Source organism: Poecilia latipinna, unplaced genomic scaffold, assembly GCF_001443285.1.
Source record: "Poecilia latipinna isolate Pla-1442-1.1 unplaced genomic scaffold, P_latipinna-1.0 Scaffold1876, whole genome shotgun sequence".
Classification (NCBI taxonomy): Eukaryota; Metazoa; Chordata; class Actinopteri; order Cyprinodontiformes; family Poeciliidae; genus Poecilia; species Poecilia latipinna.
In genome coordinates, this window is record NW_015114492.1 from 21,089 (window position 1) to 47,346 (window position 26,258).

General features: G+C 38.6%; 2 protein-coding genes across 3 annotated transcripts in view; one reads left to right on the forward strand and one right to left on the reverse strand.

Moving 5' to 3' along the window:
- Positions 1–1,805, forward strand: part of LOC106934868 (B-cell receptor CD22-like) — a 12,305-nt gene extending 10,500 nt beyond the window's left edge. Inside the window, exons 10-11 of the mRNA XM_015015010.1 lie at positions 402–577; positions 898–1,805. Of these exons, the coding sequence (XP_014870496.1) occupies positions 402–577; positions 898–973 (252 nt within the window). The 3' untranslated portion in view covers positions 974–1,805. The remainder of the gene's footprint in view (positions 1–401; positions 578–897) is intronic.
- Positions 1,806–2,689: 884 nt separating this feature from the next.
- Positions 2,690–25,557, reverse strand: LOC106934867 (complement C3-like). 2 transcript variants are annotated; one of them, XM_015015009.1, is made up of 44 exons: positions 25,415–25,557; positions 25,319–25,333; positions 25,192–25,227; positions 24,829–24,867; positions 23,952–24,141; positions 23,592–23,757; positions 23,397–23,467; positions 23,230–23,321; positions 22,527–22,609; positions 22,025–22,112; positions 21,824–21,926; positions 20,830–20,944; positions 19,688–19,803; positions 19,450–19,593; positions 18,516–18,728; positions 17,769–17,969; positions 17,323–17,475; positions 17,073–17,202; positions 16,113–16,181; positions 15,004–15,309; positions 14,457–14,667; positions 14,055–14,140; positions 13,641–13,780; positions 13,349–13,558; positions 13,152–13,212; positions 12,386–12,469; positions 12,096–12,299; positions 11,522–11,597; positions 11,059–11,221; positions 10,289–10,396; positions 9,527–9,677; positions 8,788–8,951; positions 7,854–8,009; positions 7,667–7,726; positions 6,989–7,079; positions 6,646–6,697; positions 6,368–6,455; positions 6,163–6,252; positions 5,784–5,889; positions 4,909–4,998; positions 4,736–4,819; positions 4,541–4,621; positions 3,905–4,052; positions 2,690–3,384 (listed from the first exon to the last, which is right to left on the reverse strand). In XM_015015009.1, exons 1-44 carry the CDS (start codon positions 25,498–25,500, stop codon positions 3,240–3,242), a joined length of 5,265 nt encoding a protein of 1,754 aa, XP_014870495.1. In that variant the 5' UTR covers positions 25,501–25,557; the 3' UTR covers positions 2,690–3,239. The 2 variants fall into 2 exon arrangements, with proteins under 2 accessions (XP_014870495.1, XP_014870494.1); XM_015015008.1 differs by having other exon boundaries at positions 25,192–25,333; positions 25,415–25,550.
- Between the last annotated feature and the right edge of the window lie 701 nt (positions 25,558–26,258).

Genomic DNA, 26,258 nt, shown 5'->3' on the forward strand with positions numbered 1-26,258 from the left:
AAAGAAAGGGGGGAGGGTTTTTCCTTTAACCCGCCATTTCCGAAAAAAAAAAAAAAAAAAAAAAAAAAAAAAAAAATTACCTGGCGCACACAGGGTCAGTGCGATCCCACCGGACCGCGGACAAACTGGAATTACGGAATAAGTGTTGAACACAAGAAACTTTACGAAGACATAAAATCTGCCAGCGTTTAAAAAGTAATCCTGTTCTGATTAGTACCAATTCATGTCAGCTGGTTGGGTTTTTATTAGTGGTCTGTAACAAATTTCAGTAAGAATGTTCTTACATCATTGTGCTTCGCTACACATCATTTCTGGATTCATTTGTTTTTGTTTTTTTGACTTGTGTGGATTATAACTTCATAATAGATGTAACTGACTGTGAAATGCATTTGGTCCTGCAGAGCCAAGGCAGCCTGTCGAAGTCGCAGGAAGACCTTCAGTACGCCAGCATCCAGTTCATGAGGAAGCAGAGAGATCCTGTGTATGAAAACTTTACACCTGGTAAAACCGGCACAGCTGATCTGGAGGAAGAGGGAGAGCAGAACGTAGAGTACGCTACTGTCAAGTTTAGCCAGAGGTAGGTAGCTCTCGCTAACGTCGTGCTCGGTAAACATTAAGAAATAGAACATTTAAATTATTAGAGAAGACAATATTTCCTTATGCTGGTGAAATGTTATTTAGTAAAGAGAAAATATTGGTGAAATGCTGTGTATATATATATATATATATATATATATATATATATATATATACACACCTGTTAAGAGTAGCCTGATTATGGAGCGTTTCTCTTTTAGGATTTGTTGTACAGACTTGCTTTACCAAGTAAAATAATTATTCACAGATTACTTAGTCAAAGTTATTCATGTTGCATTTTCATTTCTTTTTTCTTTTCAGAACTGAAAACCCAGAACCCGAAGATGATTCAAATGCTTTATACAGCGTAATAAATAAACCTAAACGGGGTAATTAATATTTATTGCTTTACAGACATACTTGTGGTTGTCTAGTTGTTCTTTTTTCATCATAATTACCTGCAGCTTTGGCAGTCAGCCTCCAGGTGAACAATAGGATGGACCAAAGTGCCCAGTGAATGGACTTTCTGCTTCGAATTTCCCTTTTATACATATTGTCATTATTATTATTGCTGGAAAAGAGGACAATTCAACAAATGTTGCTTTGTGACACAATGAAACAGAAAGTGTAACACCATATATATAGAGAAGACGTCATCTGGAAGACATTGAAAGGATGAAATTAAAACCCATGAGTGAGTGCTCAAACTTTCCCAAACAGGAGGAAGCGTGGTTGATAGATGTGAGGTAATGAGATGAAGGGGATGGATTTCTCCTCACCCACAAAAACAGTCTTTCTGTTGCAAACTCTTTTTTTCCCCCAGGACCATTTAACACCTCAGCCATATAATTAATCCTGCCTTTAGCAACAAAAGGTTTGAGAGTAAGAGCATTGCACCAGCTCTACAAGTCAACAGCCAGACCACTAACACTCCCACAGTGTTGGCGTAACGCTCATGTCACGGTCGGACAGCGAGGGGGCTGTCCCGTCAGACCGTCAGTTCCTGAAACCAAACACACTCAAACAAACTTGTAACCGTGCACAGAATAAAAAAACTTGTGGGATCCAAATGATCCCCATTCCTCAAGACTGTGGGAGTTTTAAGGTGACCACAGGTATTTTTTATTAAACTAATGGGGGAGAAAATGCATTGTTTTATCAGCAATATGTGCTTTTTCTTTGTAAAAAAAAAAAGAAAAGTGATGACTCACTGTTGCCAAATGAACAGGTTGCATAATCATTTTAACTTCCTTTATATGTGTACAGTTTGCTTGAAGTTACAAAATCAACTATTATAACAAAATGAACTATACTGTGTATGCTAGCTGTAACTGTATTAATGTCTTGATAGCCACATTACTGAAGCCCAAATACATGTGCTTGTGTTAAAAAAGACTGACTGTGTGTTCAAATGTGAGACTTTCAGTTGCTTCCATTCACTGATGGAATATCTTACCAAATCACTGCACAGGTATAAAACCCGATCTGAAGCAGACGTCATGTCTACAAGAATTTAAGCTTTTTATATTTTTATTAATTTTTGTCACAAACTGTTGACTGTAACCAAGATTTGATACAGGAGTCTATAAGCGGGGTGCCGGTTTGTTACGTCTCAAAGCGACTGCTATTATAGGTTTGTACCGACTTCTCCTGTCTTCTCTGGAAGAATCAACATAAATCTTTGTTATATTAGCTGTTGACTCTGTTTTCACTGCCTTCTTCCTTTGTGGCCGTCGCTTTATGCACCAGTGACTGTGTGCTGTGATCTGTGAACTCTGACATCATTTCACAGCTGCATTGCGGGTTTTTCTTTTTTTTTTTTTTTTTCCTCTTTTAAACGTTTTACTTATGGGAGACATGGAACTGAACTTAACTATGATTCACGCCTGAACACATCTGAAAAAGGAAACGCTGTATTATTGGTAAATGACAGCATTCTTGTATAAACAATCAGAATGAGTTTTTCTCTAATGAGCGAACAAGACCACCAGCTCGTGTAGAGTACAATGTTTAACAGTTCTGACTTTACCGCCATCTTGGCCACAATGCAAATTAATAACTGGAAGGAACTTTGCTCTGATATCCACAGCGCTGCGCCCATCTCACCAAACCTGACCACAATCCATTTTATTTTAAAACATCCTCTTTTGCAAGTACAACTAGAATTGTTTTACACATGATACGTAGACTTCAACTCACTAAAACGAACTACACAAATAAAGGAAGCTGTTCAGTCCCTGAAAAACTGGAAGTAATCTTACAGTTGTACGTGTATTTTTAATGTTCCATATTTGGAGCACATGTCAGAACACAGTACTCTGATTTGTGCAAATACACAAAACATCTTTTCTGTATTTGAGCACAGATTATGAATTCAGTTTTCATTGTTTAATTTTCTAAATATTTACTGACCTAAGAATAAATACAGTAATGTTTTTTTTTTCTTAAATCATTTGTTTTCTTTAAAGAGTCGCCGACAAGATTCTTGAGTGGGGCTTTTTCTTGCACTCCCTCATTGTTCCCCATGTCTAATTATATGCTCTCAGGAAAGCTCCAACACTTTTAATGTTGTCGGACAGTACAGCAGTCTTTTACTTAATCTTTTTTGGCTTCTTACAGACGTGCATTCATAGACGTACAATTAAAATCAACAACAGCTGAAGCTACAGCCTGCAGCCCGTCGCAGACAGCTCGTTTGAGGCATCAGAGAGGTTTTTGCATTTGGCTTGCATGCTGGGATTGCTCAAACACTCTGCATCTGCAGGCCAGTGCTCCACCCAGGTGTCCTTCCCCAACATGTAGATAAACCTGGAGGCGAATGTAAAAATAGGTTAAAAATGAAATGAGTTTAGCCCTGTTAGTGCTGCTGATGCACCTTCATTTGACATCTCACCACACCAGAAGCAGTCAAATTAAACAGATTATTTTTCTTAAAAGGATATCCAGTGGATAAGTGGAGAGCTTTCAGAAGGTTTAGTCGTTGTTTTGTTTTTTACTTCAGAGAATTTCTGAGTAATTTGTGTTTTATTGCTGCAAACTTTATTTTAGAGAAAATAATCTGACTTCTATTTTTTATACAGAAGTCACGTTAAAAGCTGTCTAGCACCGAGTTCAGGAATTTCCACATTCTATGACTACCTAAGGCTCAAAAATGTCACTTTTGTATTAAATTACTATCTGCACTGAAACCTATCAGTGTTGACATAATGTTCACAGTCTACTATAAGAGCATGTCACTCAGACTCTTATATTTTAAGCTCATTCAGCAATTTTGAGTGGTTTATGTGCTGCTATGCTTACTAGAACTGAGAATATTGTACTTGCTCACTTGTTATTGCCGGGGTCAGTGGTCCACTGGTCCTCTTTAGGACCAATGATGAGATACTGGGAGCCCAGTTTGAGGTTGAGTCCTTCTCTGCAGCCACCATGTGACAGGAAAAACCTCTTCTGACCAACTTCAACTCCAGCCTCCACACCTGGAGGGGTGAGGGAAAAAAACACTCTTATTAATTTAGAATTTACATAGAGTAGCTTAAAAATGTACTTTTATAGTCTGCTATTAATGACAACTGAGCTAGCCAGTGAGCTACATAGCTAGATAGATTAAAAAGTTACACAAATATTAAAGTACAACATGTAGTCCAGTCAGGAGTTCACTTTGTACCAGCATTAGGCTGTTTGTCAAGATCTAGCGAGCTAGCTAGTCTCCTATTGACCTGGCTAGCTAGCTAGTCTCCTATTGACCTGGCTAGCTAGCTAGTCTCCTATTGACCTGGCTAGCTAGCTAGTCTCCTGCATCCACACCGGGAGGGTTGCAGGTAAAAAAACAAAATAAAACAAAACAAAAAAACATATCAATTTATAATTACTTAAAAAAGAATATATTTTTGTGGTGTGGTGTTCATATATGCTAGTTAGCATAGATAGATAGATGGATAGATAAATAGTCGTTGTTGCCACTCACCAAGTTTAATAACTTGTGTAATCTCCATCTCATATTTATCATAGTAGCTCTGATTCATACTGAGCACCTTCACCTGCCAAACTGAAACACAGATTTAATGTTTAATATGAACATGTGTGTTCTGTGGTTGAGTGTCTATATTCTTCTTCAATAAATTGTTCATAATGTACATCGGCTCTGTTTCTGAAATCATACCGTGGTGTAAGCTTGCGCAGGCAAATATCTCTCTCTCTTTGTTGAGGAAATTTTGATGTTCAGGTTTTGAGATACAGCAGTCACCTATAGAATAACACAAAGTGTAATGTTGGATTTATGGCAGGAAGCGTAAATATGTGATGATTTCCAGCTGCGGCGCCGTCACTTGTTACCCTGCGTGCAGCGGCAGACGTTGTTGTCACAGATCCTGCTGAGTTCCTCCCTGTCCTCCCTGGGAGAGTAAGTACGACTGCAGCGGTGATCTGGAAGAGCAGGGAGCTTTTAAAAATCTTCTCAAATGAGGTAAATTATGTAAACAATGACTTCGCATTGTGACAAATAGAAAGGGTCATATTTTGGGATTAATACAAACATTCATATGGGTCAAATTTCATAACTGGAAATTAAGAATACTGCCTCGAAAGTTTCAATTCCTCTTGTGTACGGAGTTGTATGTTTATATTTTTGTCAAGTTGCAACTGCAAACGTCAACATATTGTAATTAGGACAAAAGATACTGACCTAAAATTAAAAAAAAAAACATAATCAGAGAAAAAAAAGATTAATATTTGTACTTTTTAGTAATTCTATGAGGAAGCACCATCAGATATTTTTATTTATCTCAAAACACTTTTTTTTTTTACACATTACTATGTGTAAAGTCAAAAGTTTAGAGTGCTGTTTTGTAGCCTAACTCTGCTTTAGATCTTTGACATGTCTGCTTGGTGGATATTATTTACAAATTGCATAATTTCTGAAGGCACTTGGTGAAATTGGATTTTATTTAGATGCGTCAGAACAAAGAAGTCTGAAAACAAGTCCTACTTTTCAGAAATTATCTACAAAAATAAATGTTTTTTTTTTTTTTTTACCTTTTTGTTGTTGCACAACAAAAAAAGGTCAAGCTTCAAATAAAATCTGTTGCTGTACGTGGACGAATTGTGCAGCAGTTTTGAGGAATGAATACTTTTTACCAGGCACTGTAAAAATACAGATTCATTTCTGATGCACACACTCTGCTCCGTGTGTGTGAAGCGTGTTCACTTACCTGGGTTGTAATACTCGTAAACAGTGACAGAAGACGGCTGCAGCAGACCAACTTTAAAGGTCTGCTGCAGCCTGAAGATGAGAATTTCTGGCACTGTGTGCGAAACCTGAAAGACGGAAACAGAACAAAGATTTAGTGAGACAAAGAAAACCTGAAACATAAAATATTCCTCTGTGCTATGAAGAAAGCTGCTTAGTGCCTAAAAGAAAGGAACTTTGCAATACGTAACATTTTGAGAAAATGTCAAGAGATTACAAAGTAAATACATTCAAAATATAATAAAAAAGTACAATAACAGCTGCACTTTTAAAGCTTTTGAATGAATAAACAGATGTGAACTCTGTCATCCGGTATCATACGTTAATAAACTCTGTTTTACCTTGAACAGGTGGATGATCAGAGACCCTCTGTCACTCAGATTATCTACGATCTTGAAGTTACTGATGTAATGATCCACAGAGTTGGACAGCTGCACAAACAAACAGAACAAATGTTAATAATTCAGAACTGAGCAGCTTTGTTATGATACATTATGGTATATTTGTGACATCCACCTCTAATCACCATCATAAAAGGTTTCTTACCATTTCCAGGTCTGAGTTTTCTGGGGTGAAGCCAGTGGGGAGGCTGATGTCCAGAACCACCATTCTGACGTCTCTGGGTCCCAAAGATCTGCAAACAACAGACAATGACAGACATTTTAAAATGTGAAAACAATAAGGAAGGGATAGAAAAATACAAAACCCTGATCATCTATAAAACCTGAACAGCTGTTGGTGCTTTAAAGGCAAAGGTTGACTTTTTACAGTGTTATGTATCATTATTTATGAAAATACCCATGAAATATATCAGAAAGTCTCACCTCACGTTGATGGTGATCTGGTAGGATTTCTCTGCATCAGCTGGAGGCTTTTCTGGTGTTAAACGGAAACAATAAAAATAACTTTATGTAAAATCTCGTTACTCAACTGTATAACGGATTTATTTGCTATTGCTGCAATAATAAGGAGAAATATCTTTGTGTTTTTTTAAAGCCTCACAAAGTTTTATGATGGCAATTTTCATATATAAAAAATATTATTTATATTCCAGTGTTAACTTAGGCAGACAAATCCTTAAGTATTTAAGTTTATATTTATCATTAAAACTGTATTTTCAATCTCCAATTGTGAATCCTGCATGTGTGAGATGGTGCATTCAATTACCGCTGGACTCCTCAATGTTAACGCTGAGCTCAAAGTGGCTGCAGGGAGTTTTCTCTTCTACTTCATGAAGCTGGTTGTAATGAGTCACAACCTGAGGGGAAAATTTAACAAATACAAGTAAGAAAAACATTTCAAATTTAAAATATTGTGTTTTTTTGTTGGTTTGTTTGTTTGTTTTTTTACATATGCTTACTCCTCCAAAATCCACTCCACAGTGAATCCTACATGCAGGTGCATCTCACTAAATATCTGTTGTTTATGCGTCTTTTTTTCTTCTGTTCAACTTTCCATGAATATGTTTGTCACACTGTGAACAGCTTGTTTGCAATGTGGCAACAAACAATGACTGGAGGTCTGATGGAGTCAACGGTAATCTTTTATATTGCAATACATTACCACTATTTTTACATTTAAAAGTACTAGTTTAATGGCCAATGTTTTTACAACTACTGGTCTTATGTACAATTCATGTTTTATTAGAAACTGGATTTCTATGAGCAGTAACAGTAATGAAAGCTTCAAATACTGCATGGCATACTGTGTGTAATGAATCTATATAATGACAATGGGTTTGCCTATATATTACTGAATTTAGGTTTATGGTTCTAACTTGCTAAGACATACTTTTATTCTAACTTTCATATAAAGAGATTTGGCTTCGTAAATGTTGCTTCATACCTCCAGGATTCCTTGTCCGTTTCCTTCAGCCACCACTTCCATGTCGATACCAGCAGGCAACTAAACAGACAAACAGGTAACAAAGGCAGACGGTTCAGTAATAAAGCAATTAATAATTTCACTACCTGCATCCTCTAAAATGAAAAAAAAAAAAAAATGTTTTTTTAATGAAAGAAGTATGACTCACTTTAGAGGAGCGAGCAGCGTAGGCGTTGTCGGGGTTGAAGTAGTAGCGGATTTCCTTGCGTCCGGTCATCCTGATGTCCACGTTCAGGCTGAGGTCAGCAGGCGGAGGCCGGCTGATCATGTACTCTGACAGAGCCTGGAGCACCACCATGGTGGACTGCAAGAAGAAAGGGATGAAAAATACATTTCTATTAAAGGCTCTGCCACAAAATATGAAAAGTATCATCTTTTTGTTGCACATTTAATTTGCCTACATATAATGAAATATTCAACCGAATCAATAAATAAGAGCTGATTTTGATTTGTGGTAAAGAGAGTAAAAATATGGAATGCAAATAAGCATTTAATAGTTCCAAGTTATTTCAAAGGTGGTATTTTTTGTGTGAATGCATTTAAATTGTCTGTGTCTGCCTTCAGTTGAGCCCGAAATTATTCAGATTTGGATTAAAAGTTATTGTGATTCAGCCAAGAAGTTTGTTTCTCACAGGAAATGACACTAAAATATTAAACAGCATGAAAGAAGAACAAATTTGAAAAAGAAACCCTACTTTTATTGAAATTTTATTTAAAAAAAAAAAAATCTCAGAGGATCCTTCACACCCCCCTCCATAATTACTGAGAAAAACCTTTTTGTCGTTATTATTGCTGACCAGCTCTTTGAATGTTTCCATGATTTATTTTTGCCTTTGAGGTTGGAAGGCCTCATTACCACCACCCTAATCTTTAACCACAGACTCTCCACTACAAGTCAGAAAAGTTCAAATTACTTCCAGTTGGAATAAAGACGGTGAAAACAAAAGATCACAATCTGGTAGAAGTATTCAGAACTTTGGGCAGGACTGTAAACTTTATGCCTTTAATGCAATGCATATAATATTTTAGGTGTATTTTGGTATATTCTGAGGTAAAAACAGACGAGTCCACTCAGCTGGTACCTGAGTGGAGCCGAAGCCTCCTCCTATTCTTCTCTGACCGTTGAGCCACTTGAAGGGCGCCGCGGCCTCCTCCAGGCGTCCCAACTTTATCAGCGCTAGCAAAGCGTAGCCGGTTGCTTCCAGAGTGAACAGGTGGTTTTCCTTGTCAGGCCAGTGGCTCTTATCTAAATGAGCAAGCAGAAGACAGACGATGAGCAACGCAGAGTTTAAATTCAAGTCCAAATTGAAATGTAAATTTAAACTCAGGTCAAGTCCGACCCGACTTCTGTTCCGCGTTTAATAAGCCGACAGCACAGAGGAAACCAAAGGAGAAAGTACGATGTAGTTGTGTTAATCTACTTATTTCAGTGTAAATGGATGATTTGATAGTTTAACCTGTTGAGAAAATACAGAAAGTAAGTAATAAACACAGCACACGGCATGAGTGTTTCTCTGCTCCTATCAATCACACATCCCGGATGACTTGCACATGACTCACCCTGCAGTTACAACAAGCAACAAAATGGAGCCAGGAGATGTTAAGCAAAAGCTAAAAGCAGGAGAAGGTACACAGGCTTACTAACATGGTGGTCTAGAAACAAAAGCAGTAAAATCGTAATTACAATATGTCAGGTTTACTTCGGGTTTGTGTCTTTTCACTTAAAATAATAATAAAAGCAACATAACGGAGTTCAAATGCCAGCGATGCGACATCAAATCCAGTGGTATTGTTGGAGCGTTCATGTGGGGTATGAGGTACCTGGAGATGCTGCTTGCAGTAAAGTCTGATGGAGGTTGTCTTGTGTTCCCTGCAGAGCCAGAGCATAGGAGGCGATGGCCACCGTGTACGGCCTCCGCCCTCCAGTCTGCAGGGCTTTCTTCAGGAACTGGGTGCTCTTGGCGGTGGCCGACTGCAGCAGACAGGAAGTGACATCACAGACTTGAAATCACATTAAAGGAAAAAACTGTGGTAAAACTTAATGATATGAATGGGAGTCTAAACCACATGCGATCTACTGAGATCAATCAGATCTGTAATCTACGGGGAAATCTGCTGGTCCGTTTTTGTTGGCAGATGATGATGGGTCAGCGTTCAGCTGGTATCCATGGTAACCAAGTTCACAAAGTCACTAGATTACAAATGTGTTTTGACTCGACTCTGTCAGGGTAAATCAAACTGCACTTATTGGCCACTTTATTAGGTACATCAGATGATAATTCCCTTTAGAAGTCACCCAGTTAGTAAGTAAGCTTCACCTTTGTGTGCAAGTAAATGTAAATATAAATCCAATTTTTCTGTGAATATCTGAGATTTGTTAGAACCCATTAATAATAAAAACTAAATTTATTTGTCTATTTATTTGTAGATTGTTTACTAAACATATTACAAAACACGAAATGCAATAATTTTGCATTTCATGTGCTTAAGATCTCCTTCCCTTAAAAACTGCACAAAGATGTAAAAAGTAAATTTAAGGCAAATAAAATAACAATAATAGATACATATTTGTGTGTAAATTACCTCCACTTCGGACCTGTCACAGCTGATTCCTGCCTTCTTGGCTTCAGCAATTGCAATGTGGACAAAAGCCGTCAGGGTTATTTGTGGGTCGTCACCACGGAGACCACCCTGCAGAACAAGACCAAAAAAAAGAAAAAAAAAAGAAAAGAGGTTTGAAAACAAAAAGTCTAAATCTGAACGCTTTAGTATGTAAAAAAAGGTTTGCTTACTTATTAGAATATTTTTTATTAAATGTCTATGTTTCGTTTCTTCTGATTTTTATAACTTTCTTGCTGCTCGTCTTTACATTTAATCTAAGATGTAAAATTATGCACAAATACATGCATATTATTTTATTATGCTTAAGATTATTTACATTACTTATAGTTTCATATCAAATTCAAACACAACTTAAAGTTGTTTTTTTATTTTATAATCAATTTATCCGATAGTATGATTTGCTTAAAAAAATCCTTAACAATTTTAGTTGAATGTGTTGCATTCCTAAACCAAAAAATAATCTTGTAGCCCATTATTGAAATGATCAAATTAAAAATTTGCTTAAATGAGAACTTTGTAATGAAATGTAAGCTAGAATAAAACAGAATAATCCCATATCTAACCGTTTGCTATGGAGACCTTTTTAAGAAGACTGGGTTTTTCATAAGCATAACTGATCCAGTGACTAGATGTTAGCTTACACACATACAGGAGAAAATAAGTAAAGAAAAAAATAGAAAAGGGACAAACTGCAGTAAACCAGACAGTGTGTGTCCCAGTCAAAGCCTCACAGTCATTGTGGTGGAATAAACTGGGTTGTCCTCTCTGTACACTCCACTTAAAGGTATGATTTTGTTGGTCACCAGGTACAGCAGAGGCTCGCACACTTGCTGCTCGTCCATGCTAACGATGGAGTAAGCCATGGAGAACACTTTGATGACGTACGCTGTGATCCTGCAAATTGAAACCCAGATGAGCCGATGTTTGGACACACGTGCTCACAAAACACCGCCAGGACTAACTTTAAGCTGCTCCGACTAGTAACAACTAACAACCACTGAGGAAAGCTACGAAATTTATCTTTCTGCTTTTATCCTCTTCTAACACAACCCTTAAAGAGAAATTGGAATCAGGTCAAAGCTTTATAAAAACTGGTGGCGGAAAATTGGCATAAAAGTTCATTTTGGTGTATGTCTAACTACCTAATTTTGGGATTTTGCAATCAAATGTAAAACTGTAACATTGCAGGATTACCATGTACTTGCACCTTGACGCCTGTAGGGGGGGTATGAGCCGTCACTCCTTCTGTATTCCAACTGATTCTCATAGCCTAAGAAAAAAACAGCAAAACAGCATGAAATAATAGAAAGAGCAGAGAGAAATATTTCAACTTTCAGGCGTCAGACAACCGATAAGTGAACCATCAGAAATAATCCCCACCAAGTCAACAACAGGACACCGATACCGAGTGCAGAAGACTCAACGCTAACCGTTTTCTGTATCAGTACAGTGTTGAATGACATCAATGTGAAACGGAAAGTTGTAAAAGTAATTATTTAAAAGGAAACAGCAAGAGAGAGTGACTGTCAGTGTGAAGGTAAAACATACAACCGCAAAGCAAAGTGACTGTTTTATTCCAAGTTATTTTCCAGTTACTTAATGAATTAAAAATGTTGCAAGCCTTTCGGATTTCTCGAAGAATATGTTATTTACTTTTTATCTTTTTATTGGTCTATGAGGCAACAACTCCCCAGTGAAAGTACCAATTATCAAATCCTTCATTTCTCAATTTCTTTACATCGACAAAAACTCTTCGTTGCCGTCTAACCTCTCTTGATGTATCGGAGAGCCTCGTCTCTGCGATCCACCCCGACTCTCTCCCAGTTGTCGGTTCGGTCCAGATAGAGCGTGGCGATCAGCGGCAGAGTGATGGAGGCCAGGTTCTGCTCCACGCAGCCACCGGGCATCCGGATCAGAGACGCCAGCGAGTCCTCGCTGATGGAGTTATCGATGCTGTCCGCCAAGACGTTACCTGGAAGGAAACATTTACATGAGCAGAACGATCAGGAATCTTCTGTTTCTCTGTACTATTATTTTTAAGTTGCTTTTTCGACTCACCTCTGACATTAATGAACGTCTCTGGCACAGAGTTCGGCACGACCGACTCCAGTTCAGTCTTGCCGACGCGAATCGTCTGAGTTCCTGTAACACAGGGGTGTCAAACTCATTTTCGTTCTGGGCCAAATCGAGATCATGGATGCTCTTAAAGGGCCGGTTGTGCCAGAAGGTATCGATAAAATCTGTTCACAACCTGTTAAGATATCAATTAATTATTAAAGTTAAATATTATTATTTAACATCTTTTGTGGAACTAATTTGGAAATATTTGCACTTATTTATGACGGTAAATGTGACTTTTTATTACTCGCTGTGCAGATCATGGACTATAATTTGACATCAATTAAAGCTGAGGCAGTTGTTTAATACCAATGAAAAGGTTTTTGATAATTTTTGAGTAAAATCTGCACTTAGCTCCCAATTATGTATTAGCGCAAAAAAAAAGTGCAGGGATTTGATGATTTTCCATGAATTTCCACAATAATTCACAAGAAACTGGAGGGACTGATTGATATAATTTGGCAGTAAACAGATAAAAACTTCTTTGATTTGATTGATAAAATAATATTTAAGCACACTTAGAGTTTAGTCTAGACTCTTGAGGGCCACATAAAAAGCTATGGTGGGTCGGATTTGGCCCACGGGTCTCGTGTTTGACACAGGTGCTTTAACACATAAAAGGAAATGTAGCAACTCAAATATTCTCATAAAATCTTGCAGAGCCTTCGAATGCGGTCGACTCGACATGGAAGTTAAAACGACATGCCTCCTTGAGAAGACGGGTTCAACACGGCACTCCAAACTTCGGTCTTCTGCACTCCGTCCATCTGTTTGAGCCAAGAGAAACTGATTACGCAAATTTTGTTGTAAAATCAAACTAAGACATTTTCAAAGTAAGTCAGTTAATTTACATACCAATACATCGTAATAGAACCCAATTCAATCCAGAGGACAGTAACTCACCACAACTCGCAGGAACTTCCGGATGCGGTCGCCCCCAGTCATGTCTCTGCCGACCACCATTACTTCCAGCGGCAGTTTGCCCACCACCAGTGGCACAACGGTGTACGGCACTGCCACGGAGGAGCCCGCCGGCAGCGTCACTTCCTGGGTGTGTCTGTCCTTGAAGGCGACGCTGCACATGCCTTCGGTCTTCATCAGCACCACCCTGACCTGGACAGAAAGAGGCCTCAGGAAGCTGAACAACAATGGAGACAATGGAATAAAAAAAGGAAAAGGAACGGGATCCTCTCACATGCATCTCATCGTAGCCGTAGTTGTGGATGACGGCTTTGATCTCCAACTGTTCGTACCTCGCCACAGAGTATGGGAGCTTGAGATCGACAAAGAAATGCTTCCAGGTTTTGAAATTATACGGCTCCGCCACACAGAAACCTACAGTCACACAGAGATCAACCATGAGTTTCTGAAGACGCAAAGGAGACGTGCTTCCACTGCTGCTTGAATTTGTACCGTCTAACGGGCTTTTGTGACGTCTTGACAATTTGGTCTGCCTTTACACCTTCATCTGCCTTAAAATGTAAATACTTACTGTACTGTAAAGCCAAAGACAGTTATGATTTAAGCAACAACTACATGTTTAGTCATGTACCTCCAGCAGGGGGGAATTTGAGTAACGATTAATACATCAGTCAAAAGTCTGCTCTACCTGTTTGATGTGATGCACTGATGGCCAAAACTCCCCACTCTGTGATGCTGTCAGGTAAAGCACTGTCCATGTTTTTCAAAGCAAACCTGTTGATCACATTCACAGTTTCATTACGTTCAGAAAGCTGAGAAAGAGAGAAAAAGAAAGGAAGAAAAAAGAGAGTTGGTCTTGCTGGAAAAGAGGCAAACCAAAAGAAATGGAAATATATTTCGTTGTCCAGCATTGCCGTCTATCTTGATCTCAAACATTGTTTTTGTTTTACATTAGCAATTTCTGCCCAAATTTTTCAGACTAGATTTTGTCCCAACCGCCTCTGAGCTTCTGTACAAATGTAATCAAAAGAAGGGGCAGTTCAGAGATCATCTGTTCGGACGTAGCAGCTGCTCTCATCGGTTCGCTCACCCGTCTCTGTCCGTTTCGCTCGGCAGATTCACATCTATCCACAGCCAGGACTCATAGAACTTGGAGCGGAGATAGACCTGAGTCTCATCCATGTACTCCCACTCTTCTTCCTCTTCATCGTCCTCCAGGGTATCCGACACAGGAGAGGGTATATGAGCAGGAGAGGGTATATGAGCAGACTCCACTAAAATGCGCATCACTTTGCTCGATTCTGCCAAAGGAATTCAGAATTTGTACGTTAGAAAAAAAACCCAACACCTGCACACAAAGGACATTTGCATAGTTGGAGAAGGTGTCCACTGTTTTTTCATGAAAAAGTTATCATCATCATAAAAAGAAAAACACTCATAATATAATTCAAGACTTTTATCATGTATTAACACTTTTGTTTTTGCTGAGATTGTCATAATGTGCAACCTTTAACACCAATGTGACCTTACATAAGATGGTAATATGTAATCAGTTTGGCAGTTTTCACACAAACCAACTACACAAGCAAAAAATAAATAAATTAAAATAAAACAAAAAGTTGAGTTTGCGTATGTACCCCGTGAAGCCCATACTCTTGAAATTATCTTCACTCTAGGAAAGTCAGGATAAGGCACCACTATTTCACGGGTGTTCGGGGGACGGGTGGTTGAGGGTGGAGGGGTGGTCAGAGGTGGAGGGGTGGTGGGGATCTCCGTGCTGAACACCTGGTCTCTGTAGGTGGCACAGCAGTAGCGGAAAGCCAGGATGCACTCCGGGCCCTCGGTGATGTAGAGGGAGCGGCGGGTGCAGGAGTACGGCATTTTAATGGCCCTGAGGCCGTCTTTGCAGCAGCGCTGCTGCAGCTTCTCCTTATAGTGACTCTCTGAAATGAAGGAAGGGAACAAGTAGGGACATCAGAACCTGTTGTTGGTGCTATCACCGTGACATTTCCATAATAGGAGCTGCTTTGGTTTCAAAATGTTGATATTGGAGGAGGTTCTGGCAGAATTTGGACAAACTGTTCTGTCAAGGTCACAGATAATGAGAAGATTTACCAACTGCTTTATAGCTGCAGTATTTTACTTTTAATAAAAATAGATATACATGGGTTTTTTTACATATTTGTTCAAACTGTCATTATGTTGTGAGAGTATAAGACAAGTAATCAGTGAAAAAAAAATCAAACTCCTTCCCCCAGTGCTCCCACTACAAACTGCAGAAATATGTCACTCAGTTTCACACAACCAATCAGAGATAGGAGGTCTTAGCGCTGGCAATCACTCTCGTGTATTACGCTAGAGCTAGTTCATCACAACATAGCCAGCCTTGAATGCTAAGGCTAGTTAGCACAGCCACAGATGACGGTGGATAAACGGTTTTCTTGGAATGATAAGTTGTTTCTCCGCCATTAGCATGTTTAGCGGCACATACATGAGCATGACTGACAGCATCAAGACTTTCCTCCTGGCTCTCATTGGCTGTTTTTGACAGTGAGACAGTGAATTTTTGCAAATGGCACTAGTAGCTCAGGGAGGAGGTGAAGAAGCTTAATTTTGCCCGTCTCATACGCCTCAGATCCCACAAATATGAAAAAAATCATATTTTGCTGTTTTAACAAAATCGCCAGTATTGTGTATTTTATCTTAAAAAAGAACTGAAATCGAATCTCAACATCTTGATACTCACCCAGCCTTGCTTTACGTTGCATGAGTTCAGCAGAGCGCCTCCTTCTGGTACTGCCTGGACACTGCAGGGCTGAAATGGGAAACAGAGATGGAAAGAAGGAATATTTTTTGAGAATGTGCGCAGTGTTGTTGTTTTATGTGTTTTAGTAACTGTGCTTCACTTTCAGAAAAACTTAGGACCGGGACTTTGACATGTTTGTCATGCAAAAGTCCTGAACCGGAACTTTGTTTTTTGTGTGTTTCTGGTGCACCAGTAAATCTGATGCTCAATCGGCATCGATGGACGACAAACCCGCTTCTCTTGGCCCACTGAGGTTAATTTTGCTTCAAAAAATGATCTGATGGGACTCTGGGAATGACTACTGTTCTGTGCAAGTCGTGTAAAAAGGAGTTAGCTTAATACAAAACTATTCAAGCCTAGAGTAGCATCTCAATGTAAAACATGTTGATTAGCTCAGACCTACCTAATGCTAATGTCAGCATCCATAGTCCACATTTATAAAGAGGGATTCTTTCAAAGAAGCTACACAAATGATTTCTGAATTGATATATTATTACTAATAATATATCAACAAAATGCTACCAAATTTGATTTCATTAATTACAGACTAACAATGAATTTGATTGCAAATTTGAATCTTGTCCCACCACTATAACATGCTCTCTTAGGTAGAAGGGAAGAGGAGCTACTTTTATTTATCAGTTATTTCAATGAAGGTGAAGTTTTATTCTTAATAGATGAAAATAATAGTAACAAGAAAGAAGCGACGTCTCCATGGCAGGGTATTTCTTCCCAGTACTTTAAGATGCATTTTTGAGGTAAAGCTGCTCTCAAATCTTACTAAACTTGTTGGCTCTTATGGTAAAATAAAAAAAAAAAAACTCTAAGCTGAATCAGTTCCAAACAATTTCTAGCGATAATTCTTCCAATTTGATAACGGAACTGGTGTGTGCAAATTACTCTGCCTGGTGTCGGTTTTGACTCCGCCGCTTGAGAAGTAAAGAAGTCCGGCGTCTGTAAAGACTCCTTTGGCGTCTCGCCCTCCCCCTCTGGTGCAGCCGATGTCTCCGTGCTCCACCACGTCCCAGAGCTGAGCACAGGACTCCGTTAAGAAAAAGGCTAAGGCTATGTAGACCAAAACCCATTTTATACAGACTTGTAACATTACAGCATATTCCAAATGTAATAAGTGAATAAATTAAAGACATGCCTTTTTCTGTGTGAGTCGCTCCCCGTTGAGGAGATACACTGAATTGTCCACAGCCACCAGGCTGACCTTTGCCCCCGGGTCTCCTCGGATCTGGAAGTGGAAGTTTTTCCCGGGTGTGTATTGACGCTGTACGGAGTCTGTTGAAACTTTCAGCTGCACAAAAATACAAAAGGAACAAGACAACTTTAAATATAGCTATATATCGTTCTGTACTTTCTGCCATTTAAATACAATCCATAGTTGCTGAACCACTGGATACAGGTTCCTGCATCTAATGGTTCAATTCCTCTTTAAAATGGCATTTTAAAGTCTCAGTTTGTTAATGAAATGCAGATAAAACCACACAAACTAACCAAACTGCGTCTGACTTTTAACTTTTATTCTCTATGTGAATCCGAAGCATTCAAACAGAACCTGTTGGCTCCGAGAAGGAACTAAACACTCACCCCTCCAACACAGCCGTCCACCACGTCGATCCAGACCGAGTCCGAAACCAGCTCCTCCAGCCCCGACCAGGGAATGGTGAAGAACGCCACGACCCGAAACGACGGCATCATGTCCGCCGTGACCCACAGCCCAACGCTGGTCACCAGCTGGCCCGTCACGTCCTGACGCGCGGCGCTCACGATTTTACCCTTATTCAGCACCTGCAGGTGTTTGGGGAAAAACATTAAATAGTTTAATTCTAGTAGATTTGACCCTCGATTAAGATTGGAGCTAACAATTGTAAATGATTGTTCAATCAATTTGTCTGAAGATTGACTGATTAATCAGATAACAAAAAATGACACAGAGTTTTAATTTAACCACTTCAAACTTTTCAATAAACTATTAGAAATATGTTACAATATTAATGTATAAAAAATAATTCAACATTTTATTTGAACCAAGTTTAGATAAAACTTTGCCACTTTGCCAGGAGTTTTGACTAAAACATTTTCGCACACAAAGGTGTTTCTATCTTAAATGCAAAATGTATAGTTTTGTTTTGTTCTTTTTACAGTTTTGGCTTCATTACTGCTCTGAATATTCCTACCGATTTTTAGCATATGGCATTTTTGTTTTAGTCTGTATTCTCCAATTACCGATTAATCAATTACTAATTTAGCTGATGATTATTTCATCATTATTTAATCGTTTCAGCCCAGTCCTGATTGTCGTTCTACTTGTTGTAACATTTTGCTTGATCTCACCAGATAGGTGATGTGTTTGATGAACTCTCTGTGTGACGGGTCAGATAAAGAGATGGAGAACTGCAGCGATAGTCTGTCTCCTACAGACACTCTGTTGGTTCCTGTGGAGATGTACAGGTAGTTCTGCTGCCCCCTGCTGGTCATGTAAGGCTGAAGCCTAATCTGCTGCTTGGCCTGCTGTTCCGGTTTCAGGTCAGCCTGTGCCGTCTCAGCCTGGAAAGCAAAAATCCCAGACGATAGAGGTCTTTTGCACAAACATTGGTGGGAGTGTGAAATGTGTGCAGATATGCAAAAAGTTTCTAAATTCTGAGTTTTCATAATGTCAATTTATTTACATAGCACATAAAAACAACAGAGTGAAGCAAGATACAACAGTAAGAACAAGAGGAGGACAAATATACTCCCATAACCTCTCAGAATAAGAGATTTTTAAACTCTGACCAGAATCAGAAAAAAAAGGGGTCTGGAGCAAAGATTTACAAGTGTCAACAGCCTCAGCAGACATGAACAGGAAACACCTTCCAAAGTTGAGGAGCACAAATTGCGCCTCTGAATTTTAACTTAGGAACACCTCAGAGCAACTGGTTGGTTGATTGAAGAGCTCTTGTGTGGATGTTAAGACGACCACAGAGAAATAATTGGGCTAAATCTTTTCAAATCTGAAAATCAAGCCAGAACCGGAGATATGTGCTCACGTCTTTTAGTGTCTGTTAAAGACGAGCTGCTGCGTTTTGACCGTTTACGTAGCCGAACGTACGACGTGCTACCATGATCTCACAGAGGTAATTACTGTATGAATCATTTTTTTCAAGGTCTCTGATTGGGAGATACGACTTCACCATCAAACAACTTAACTTGATTTAGTTGGAAGAAACTGACTTTCCCAGCAGCATTTATCCTTTCTAATGCTATATTACCAGGCAGCTATACTCACAGTGAGCGTTTGAGGATGTTGTACGTTGGGCATGTTGATGCTGGCTCTGGCGGTGCCTGATGAGACGGTCAGTGGTGCGTCCAGATGAGTCAGCTTGACCAAAACGTTTCGGGCTGGGGAGCCGTCGTGCTGGCTCACCTGAATCTGGAAGAGTTTATGAATGCTGTTAGGTTTTTATTGTTAGTCAAAGCTAAAGAACTATTTGGTGTAAAGCAAAAACACAGAAGGTGGTCCTTACTGTTAGGTCTAATGGTATTCCTGGTTTGAAGTACTTTGGCACGTCTTTAAAAGATAAGACATATGGGGACTCTACGATTTTAATCCCAGTCTTTTCTGCCTCGACCAGATCGCTGCCTGAAAAGGTCAGAAACTGAGTCACAAAAAGGAACGTTGAGCCACTAAACATGAAACCGAACTTCATTAACTCACCTTGTCTTTCAAATATATTATTCATACTCTAACAAACTAAAGTACTGGAGTGTGATTTAATAGAGTAACACATTATAGTGAAAATTCAAGTTCGCAAACTCCCTCCTGCCAATTCATCTGAGCTGAGGGGAGAATTGGAAAATGGCAGATTAGGTAACTCTAAAAAGTACAAATTCACAACAAACTCCTCAGATATGTTTTTACCGTACATATGTTTCCTTCCACTTTAAATTTTTTTAGAACTTGTGATGGTGTAGTTCATAAAATCGTCACAAAACAGATAAAAATGTATTACTGTAACATTATGAGACTTTGAAAAAGTAAAATGGGCATGAGTACTAGTACAGGTGCAACATTTAATAGAAATGTTTTTCATTTTAATCTCCATCTGCATTGTGAGGTAATCTGAACTTTTGGCACAAAGTGATTTCAGTGGTAGAAGCGCACTACCGCTGATGCGCTAATAGTGGAGTTAATGTTTTGTTTAGCGCCGTAGCATTTTTGCTAACTTTGTATTTAGAGCACTTAGCTTCCCCTTAATTGATTTTTCCAGACAATTTCTAAAGCGCAAATTAACTTGGCTGTTTTGTGAACCTTCAGCTGAACAAAGGGCAGCATTTCTTACTGACAAATATCAATAAAGAACTAACATATCTAACTTGAAAAGGTTTTCTCTTTCCCAGGAGGTCAAACGCAGTGGATAGACATCCGACCTTAACTATGCAACAGACTTGCTCTGATAACACCAGAGATCTCGATAAGCTCGGGTCGGATTGCATCATCCTGGAAAGTTTGGGCCTCGAAGCAACAAACAACACTGTGTAGCTGGTTGTCATGGAAACAAATCAAAATGTTATCAAAATCCTTTCAAAAATCAATCTAAAATGAAAGCCGATCTTTACATCCAGTTATGGTGGAGATAAACATCCAACCAGCAGGTTGTTTTCTTACCTGTCTTGGTGACCACAGATGCTTTCACGTAAACAGAGTTTCCCACTAAGCTCCTAATGTTGGGGTAAGCTCTCCTGAGCTCCTGCATGCTCAGAGTGACGGTTCCTCCATCCAGCTGCAGGCATGAGGAGGAGAAAAGCACTGAATTTCCACATTTCTAAAGCGTTAACTTCATAAAAACTAACACATCACCTTCAGAAGGTTTTCTCTAGTGAACTAAAAGTCTTGAGTTGCTTTGGACTTTTAACACCAGCATTGTATTTCACTTCATGGTGGAGATAAGATCTCAAATTGGTGAGAAATATTTAGAAAATCTGCAAGAAAACATCCATATCAACATCTAAGCAGGTGGGATGTTATATTTATGGGTTTTTTAATATAGAGGTATAGGTTTAAACTGTAACGATGTGTGAGCGCCCTCTAGAGGTGTGGGAAAAAACAAATAAAGTATCTCCAAGCTCTCCCAGTTCTTTATTTTTTAGGCCATAAATACTTTCTTCTACATCCAACAGAGTATTAGGGTCATAGTAAGAAAAAAAAACAAAATTAAAAATTACAAAAATAAAGCCATGCTATTAAGAGAATAAATTAATAAGAGAATAAAGTTACAATAAAATGAGAATAAATTCATAGTGTTACAAGGATAAAGTTACATTACGTGATTAAAGTTGCAATATTACAACTATTCTCGTAATACTACAACCTTATTCTTGTAATATTATGACTTTATCACCGTTTGACTCGATTCTTTTAATATTATTCAATCAGTTGTTCATAACTGATCAACTTCCTGCGCCAATTTCTCTGCAGATAAGAAACTTTACCAACTCTGTGTTTTGGTGACATGTTCATTATTTTCACATCAGACCGCTCAACTGATGTGAAAATAATATTTTCCTTTTGAAATATTTTACAAAAGGAAAATATTTCAACCACAGAGAATAAAAATACACACATGTAACTTCAAAAACTGAACGCGGCAGGACAAACTTACGTCCGACACCTGCTTCACGGCAGGTAACCTCGTCATCTCCTGGTTGAGTTTCACTCCGAACACAACGTAAGCCGTCCCCTGAACCGGCTCCCCAAACAAGTACCTGAAATTTAGTCACAAATCGGCTGTTTGGCTCACAGTTATTGTCTTGCTTTCCTGTTTGTTTGGCCAGAGAGCCAATGAGGTTTGAGCGCGACCAACCTTGCAGAAATTTCCACAACCAGTTCGTTGTCATCCAGGCTGAGGAAGGGCTTTCTAGGGGTCAGTGTAACGTTGAAGGCAGGGAGAACTTGAACACAAAACAATTACAGGTCAGCTGTTTGAAAATATGACCTACATAAAACCTAAATTACATCCCATGGATTTAGCCTCAGACATTTGTTTATTTATTTTAAGATGTCTTGCCTTACAGTTTATGCTCTTTGCTCATACAGAAGTCAGACACTATAGTCATCACTGCTCCCAACAAAGTCAATAAGTTTTTACACTAATGCTTGCACTAAAAAACCTGTGGGGTCCAAATGACCTCGTTTCCTAAAACCGTCAGAGGATTTCACTAAATATTCAAATCTAAAGCTTAAGATTTCTGGATAATTTCTAGTAGAACATCAAGGAAACAACATAGATTAAGATTCTAGAAGAGTACAGCACATAAAACCGTGATGAATGTTGCTTTGAACTTTGTCAAATTTACTTCCCCTACCATATTTCTTCACCTCGAAACGGGAGGTGAAGGCGTTCTGCTGCCAGTGGTCAAACTTTGCCGTCAACAGCCATGTTCCTTCACTGTAACACAGACACATTACAGAAAGTCTGTAAAATCAAAGGAAAAATGTCCTTAGGTTGAAAAAACAGTTTAATAATTTATAAACTAAATAGAATTTAAACGGTGATAGTTTTGTGAAAACAGCTGGTTTCCATCCGATCGCAAATCTGATGTGATAAACATGAGGAAACTACTGCTTTAATCAAAATACCTTTATAACCTGGTTATAACGTCAAGAAACTTTTAATCAGTGATAATCATTAATTTCCAATTTTGTTGAGTTGAAGTATGATATGTTAAAATGGGAAAGACAGTAGAACATGTTACACAAAACAGTGCTGATCTAGAGCTAGAGCAACTTTTAGAAAACTGAAACCAATGGAAATCAAACAAAAAAATGGATGTGGAAGACACTGAAGAGGAATTTAACTGGAGGATGGAGAAACTGCCAATCTCACTGTCTTTAATAAAAGATTAAATTTCTTAGAATGCATTTTGCCAAAGCGAGTTATTGCCTTCTAGATGTTCCCCACTGTATTTATCCATATTGCACAACTTAAAGGAGGCTAATTGCTGACCGCAACTTAACAGATTAGAGAAGCCTAACGAAGAACAAGCCAAACAAATTCGCTCATCTTACTTGACGATGTCAGACAGAGGGAAGGAATCGGCGTAGATGCCCTGAGTGGGTCGGGTCCTGGAGACCTGACTGACCACCACCCCGTCTGGATTCTAACACACAACGTTCAACATTTGTGTTAAATAACTGTTGGATCTCTTGGTTGATTAAGTTTGACAAGGTGTTACCTGAATGTCTATAGTGATGGAGCTGTCCAAGGCCTTAAAGAACAGAGAAGACACGAAAGCTCGGAAACGAACTGGTAAAAGAGAGCAAATAAAAGATTTAGTTTCTAGTACACACACAACCTAACATCTTACACAGTTGCAAATATGCTTTGACTGTTTCTTGAATTAGTTTTTTTTAATGTGTTCTGTTCTCACCGGTGTCTCCGGGGTTATAAATGGGTTTGTCGGTTTGGACGAAGATGTAGCCAGAATGAAAGGACACCATCAGCACTCGCTCCATGGAGTGATGACTGCCAAAGTTCACTTGCAGATAAACAAACTTGTTCCTTTTCTCCTCACGATTCAAGAGCGCGGATGAAAGCTGCGACAACCAGAAGGTTTACAATTGGTAACTGTTTGTGGAAACAGTTTTAAAGTGTGTTAAATAGATTTTGCTTGGCATTATAGAGAAACTATGCTGACAACTTTCAAAAACGTGGCTAAAGGAAAACAATGTGAGCCAGTATTTATTTAGTTAGAACCTATGTACCATCGGGAAACTGCAACATATTTCACCTCTATGCTCTTGAGAACATGGAAGCCATTTTCCTGATTGAGTATGGCCGTCTCCTGGAGGAGCATAACGCTTTTGGTGAAGTCCTGGATGACAATGGAGGCAATGAGCGGAGTGGGTAAGCCGTCTGCCTGTAAGTAGATGTTTTCTTCGGTGTCGGTCCTCAGGATGTCGGGAGCCACCAGAGTGAACCTTCGGGGAAAACACCGCGACATTAGACAGGTACATTAGCGTGTCGGCGTAATGACTGGCAGGTAACAAGTGCCACTGATGAAAAATGAAATTCGCATTTTCATTAGGTTTTTCAACACAAACACGAATATAGTCCTCTAGAAATTCTCAGGCTAAGCGTCATTTGCTTGTTCTAAATATGGTTTTTATACACCACTAACAGTAAAGGTGGATTAAGCTAGCGTTGTAGTTGGGGCACGTGAGGATGCGCACGTACCTGCCCAAATTTCCAAATTATAAGATACCTTCTCGTGCGCCTTTGATTTTTTTTTTTTTTACTTTTGACATTTTTTACACAAAAACACGGTGGACCGCTGGTAAGTTGCTGGCAGGTTTTCTGGGGGAAAACAACTCACCAGTATGTTTTGGAAATATAGTCCATTACTCTATTTGCAATGAATGTTCCAGCCCTTTTTTATTGTTATTTTTTTTAAATTACGGAAGTATATCAACTTTTTGATGAGATTCTAAGGTATTAAAATTAACCGTACTACATCTGCGTCTGAATACCAGAATTGTTGTAAAGATTTTTCGCATTATGTCAAAACATTAGAATGTGTGAATTAAAATCAAGAGATACAAGTCAGAATCGTGTTAGCGTTACAAGTTTATTTATTTGTTGGGTTGTTTACTCTAATGTAACAGTACCTTGGTGAAGAATCGATGGTTTTCTTTGCATCTTGTACACTGCAAATAAATGGGACAAAGAATCACTTCAGACATGACACAACTGAATGATGCGGGGGGATGAACACGTTGTACTGTACAAATGTGGTATGAAAAACATAAATTTGTTTAGTTTTTATTACGTCAAACAATATGTTCTACCCTGTAATACTTTGAAGCATTAACTCTTTTTAACTGGAAGAGGCTGGTCAAACATGAATATTAATCCGATATTGCAAACATAGCCTTATGGCTTCATAGTGTTTTTGATATATTTATTGTAATAATTATTGGTACAGATATTACAGATCTTGTGTTACAATAATACCACCTTTGATTACTTACAGAGGGATCTCCACGTATTTATCAAACGTTATCTCTCTGGAGATAAAGATCAGAAATATTACCTGAAGCTTGTAGATGTCAATGTTGCAACCACTCACACAGCTTAATGTCTTCAAACACACTGTACCTGAAAGGCACTTGGCTGCAACACACAAAATTTTGGTTAGCTATTAAAATTTTGATGATATGAACAGCAGAAATTCTTATAGAATACAAATCTCACATTCTTCTGTTACTGCCAAAAATCTGTCCATCAGAATTGCAGAACAGAAGGAGAAATAAAATATTTTGCAGCCTCCATGGAAACATGTTGATCGTCTCAGAGGTTTCCGTGGACTGGGCTCAAGTATACAGTTGTGGAGATGTTCCGGTCATGGGTGTCCGATCGATTGTGAACAAACAGAAAAACAAACCAGGGGCAGCCTTTGAGCTTGGCCAAAGGGTCAGAGGTCCACTGTGGAAAAGAGAAATTTCAGAGATTACAAAATACTTATTTTAACGGATTAGTTTCTCTATCGACACATCCAGTGGTTTCCGAAACAACAAAAGGGAAACGCAAATGACTCATATTAAAACATCTTCCTCATGTTTAAACACAGCTCTTACTGTTGGTTTATGTGTCCCAGGACAGGCTGAAAATGAAAGAATCCCACGTTACTGGAAAAGAAGAAGAAAAACAAAGAAAAACACACAAACACTCTTAATCTTACTGTTCTAAATGACTCTGCCACTACAAACAGCATGTTGCTTTTGTTTTTTAGAAAACGTATTTAACTTTTTTTTATATTAAAAGGCAACATTTATTGTTATTGTGCTGAGATAAAAAAAAAAACAACTTCAGATTCTGAAGATATTTTACAGCCTTGAAGTCAAATTTAGCTCTGCTATTCCCCTCTGAACACCTACTCGTAATTTAGTTCATCAGATTACACATCTCATTTATTACTGTTTAAACAGCTGATGACCACATATTTTATCCACAGCTCATCTAAGCTTTATTAAAATTGCTAGGAAACATAACTATCATGGAAAAAAAATGTGTCTGTTGGCTGGAAAAATACAGCAAA

Excerpts from the sequence above, each read along its gene's own strand:
- LOC106934867 (XM_015015008.1), bottom strand. The coding sequence starts at position 25,445 with ATGGACAGATTTTTGGCAGTAACAGAAGAAT. Across the intron at positions 17,203-17,322 it reads AGCGACTCACACAGAAAAAG|CTCTGGGACGTGGTGGAGCA; the intron begins GCATGTCTTTAA and ends TCCTGTGCTCAG. Across the intron at positions 12,300-12,385 it reads GACGTTCATTAATGTCAGAG|GTAACGTCTTGGCGGACAGC; the intron begins GTGAGTCGAAAA and ends GTTTCCTTCCAG.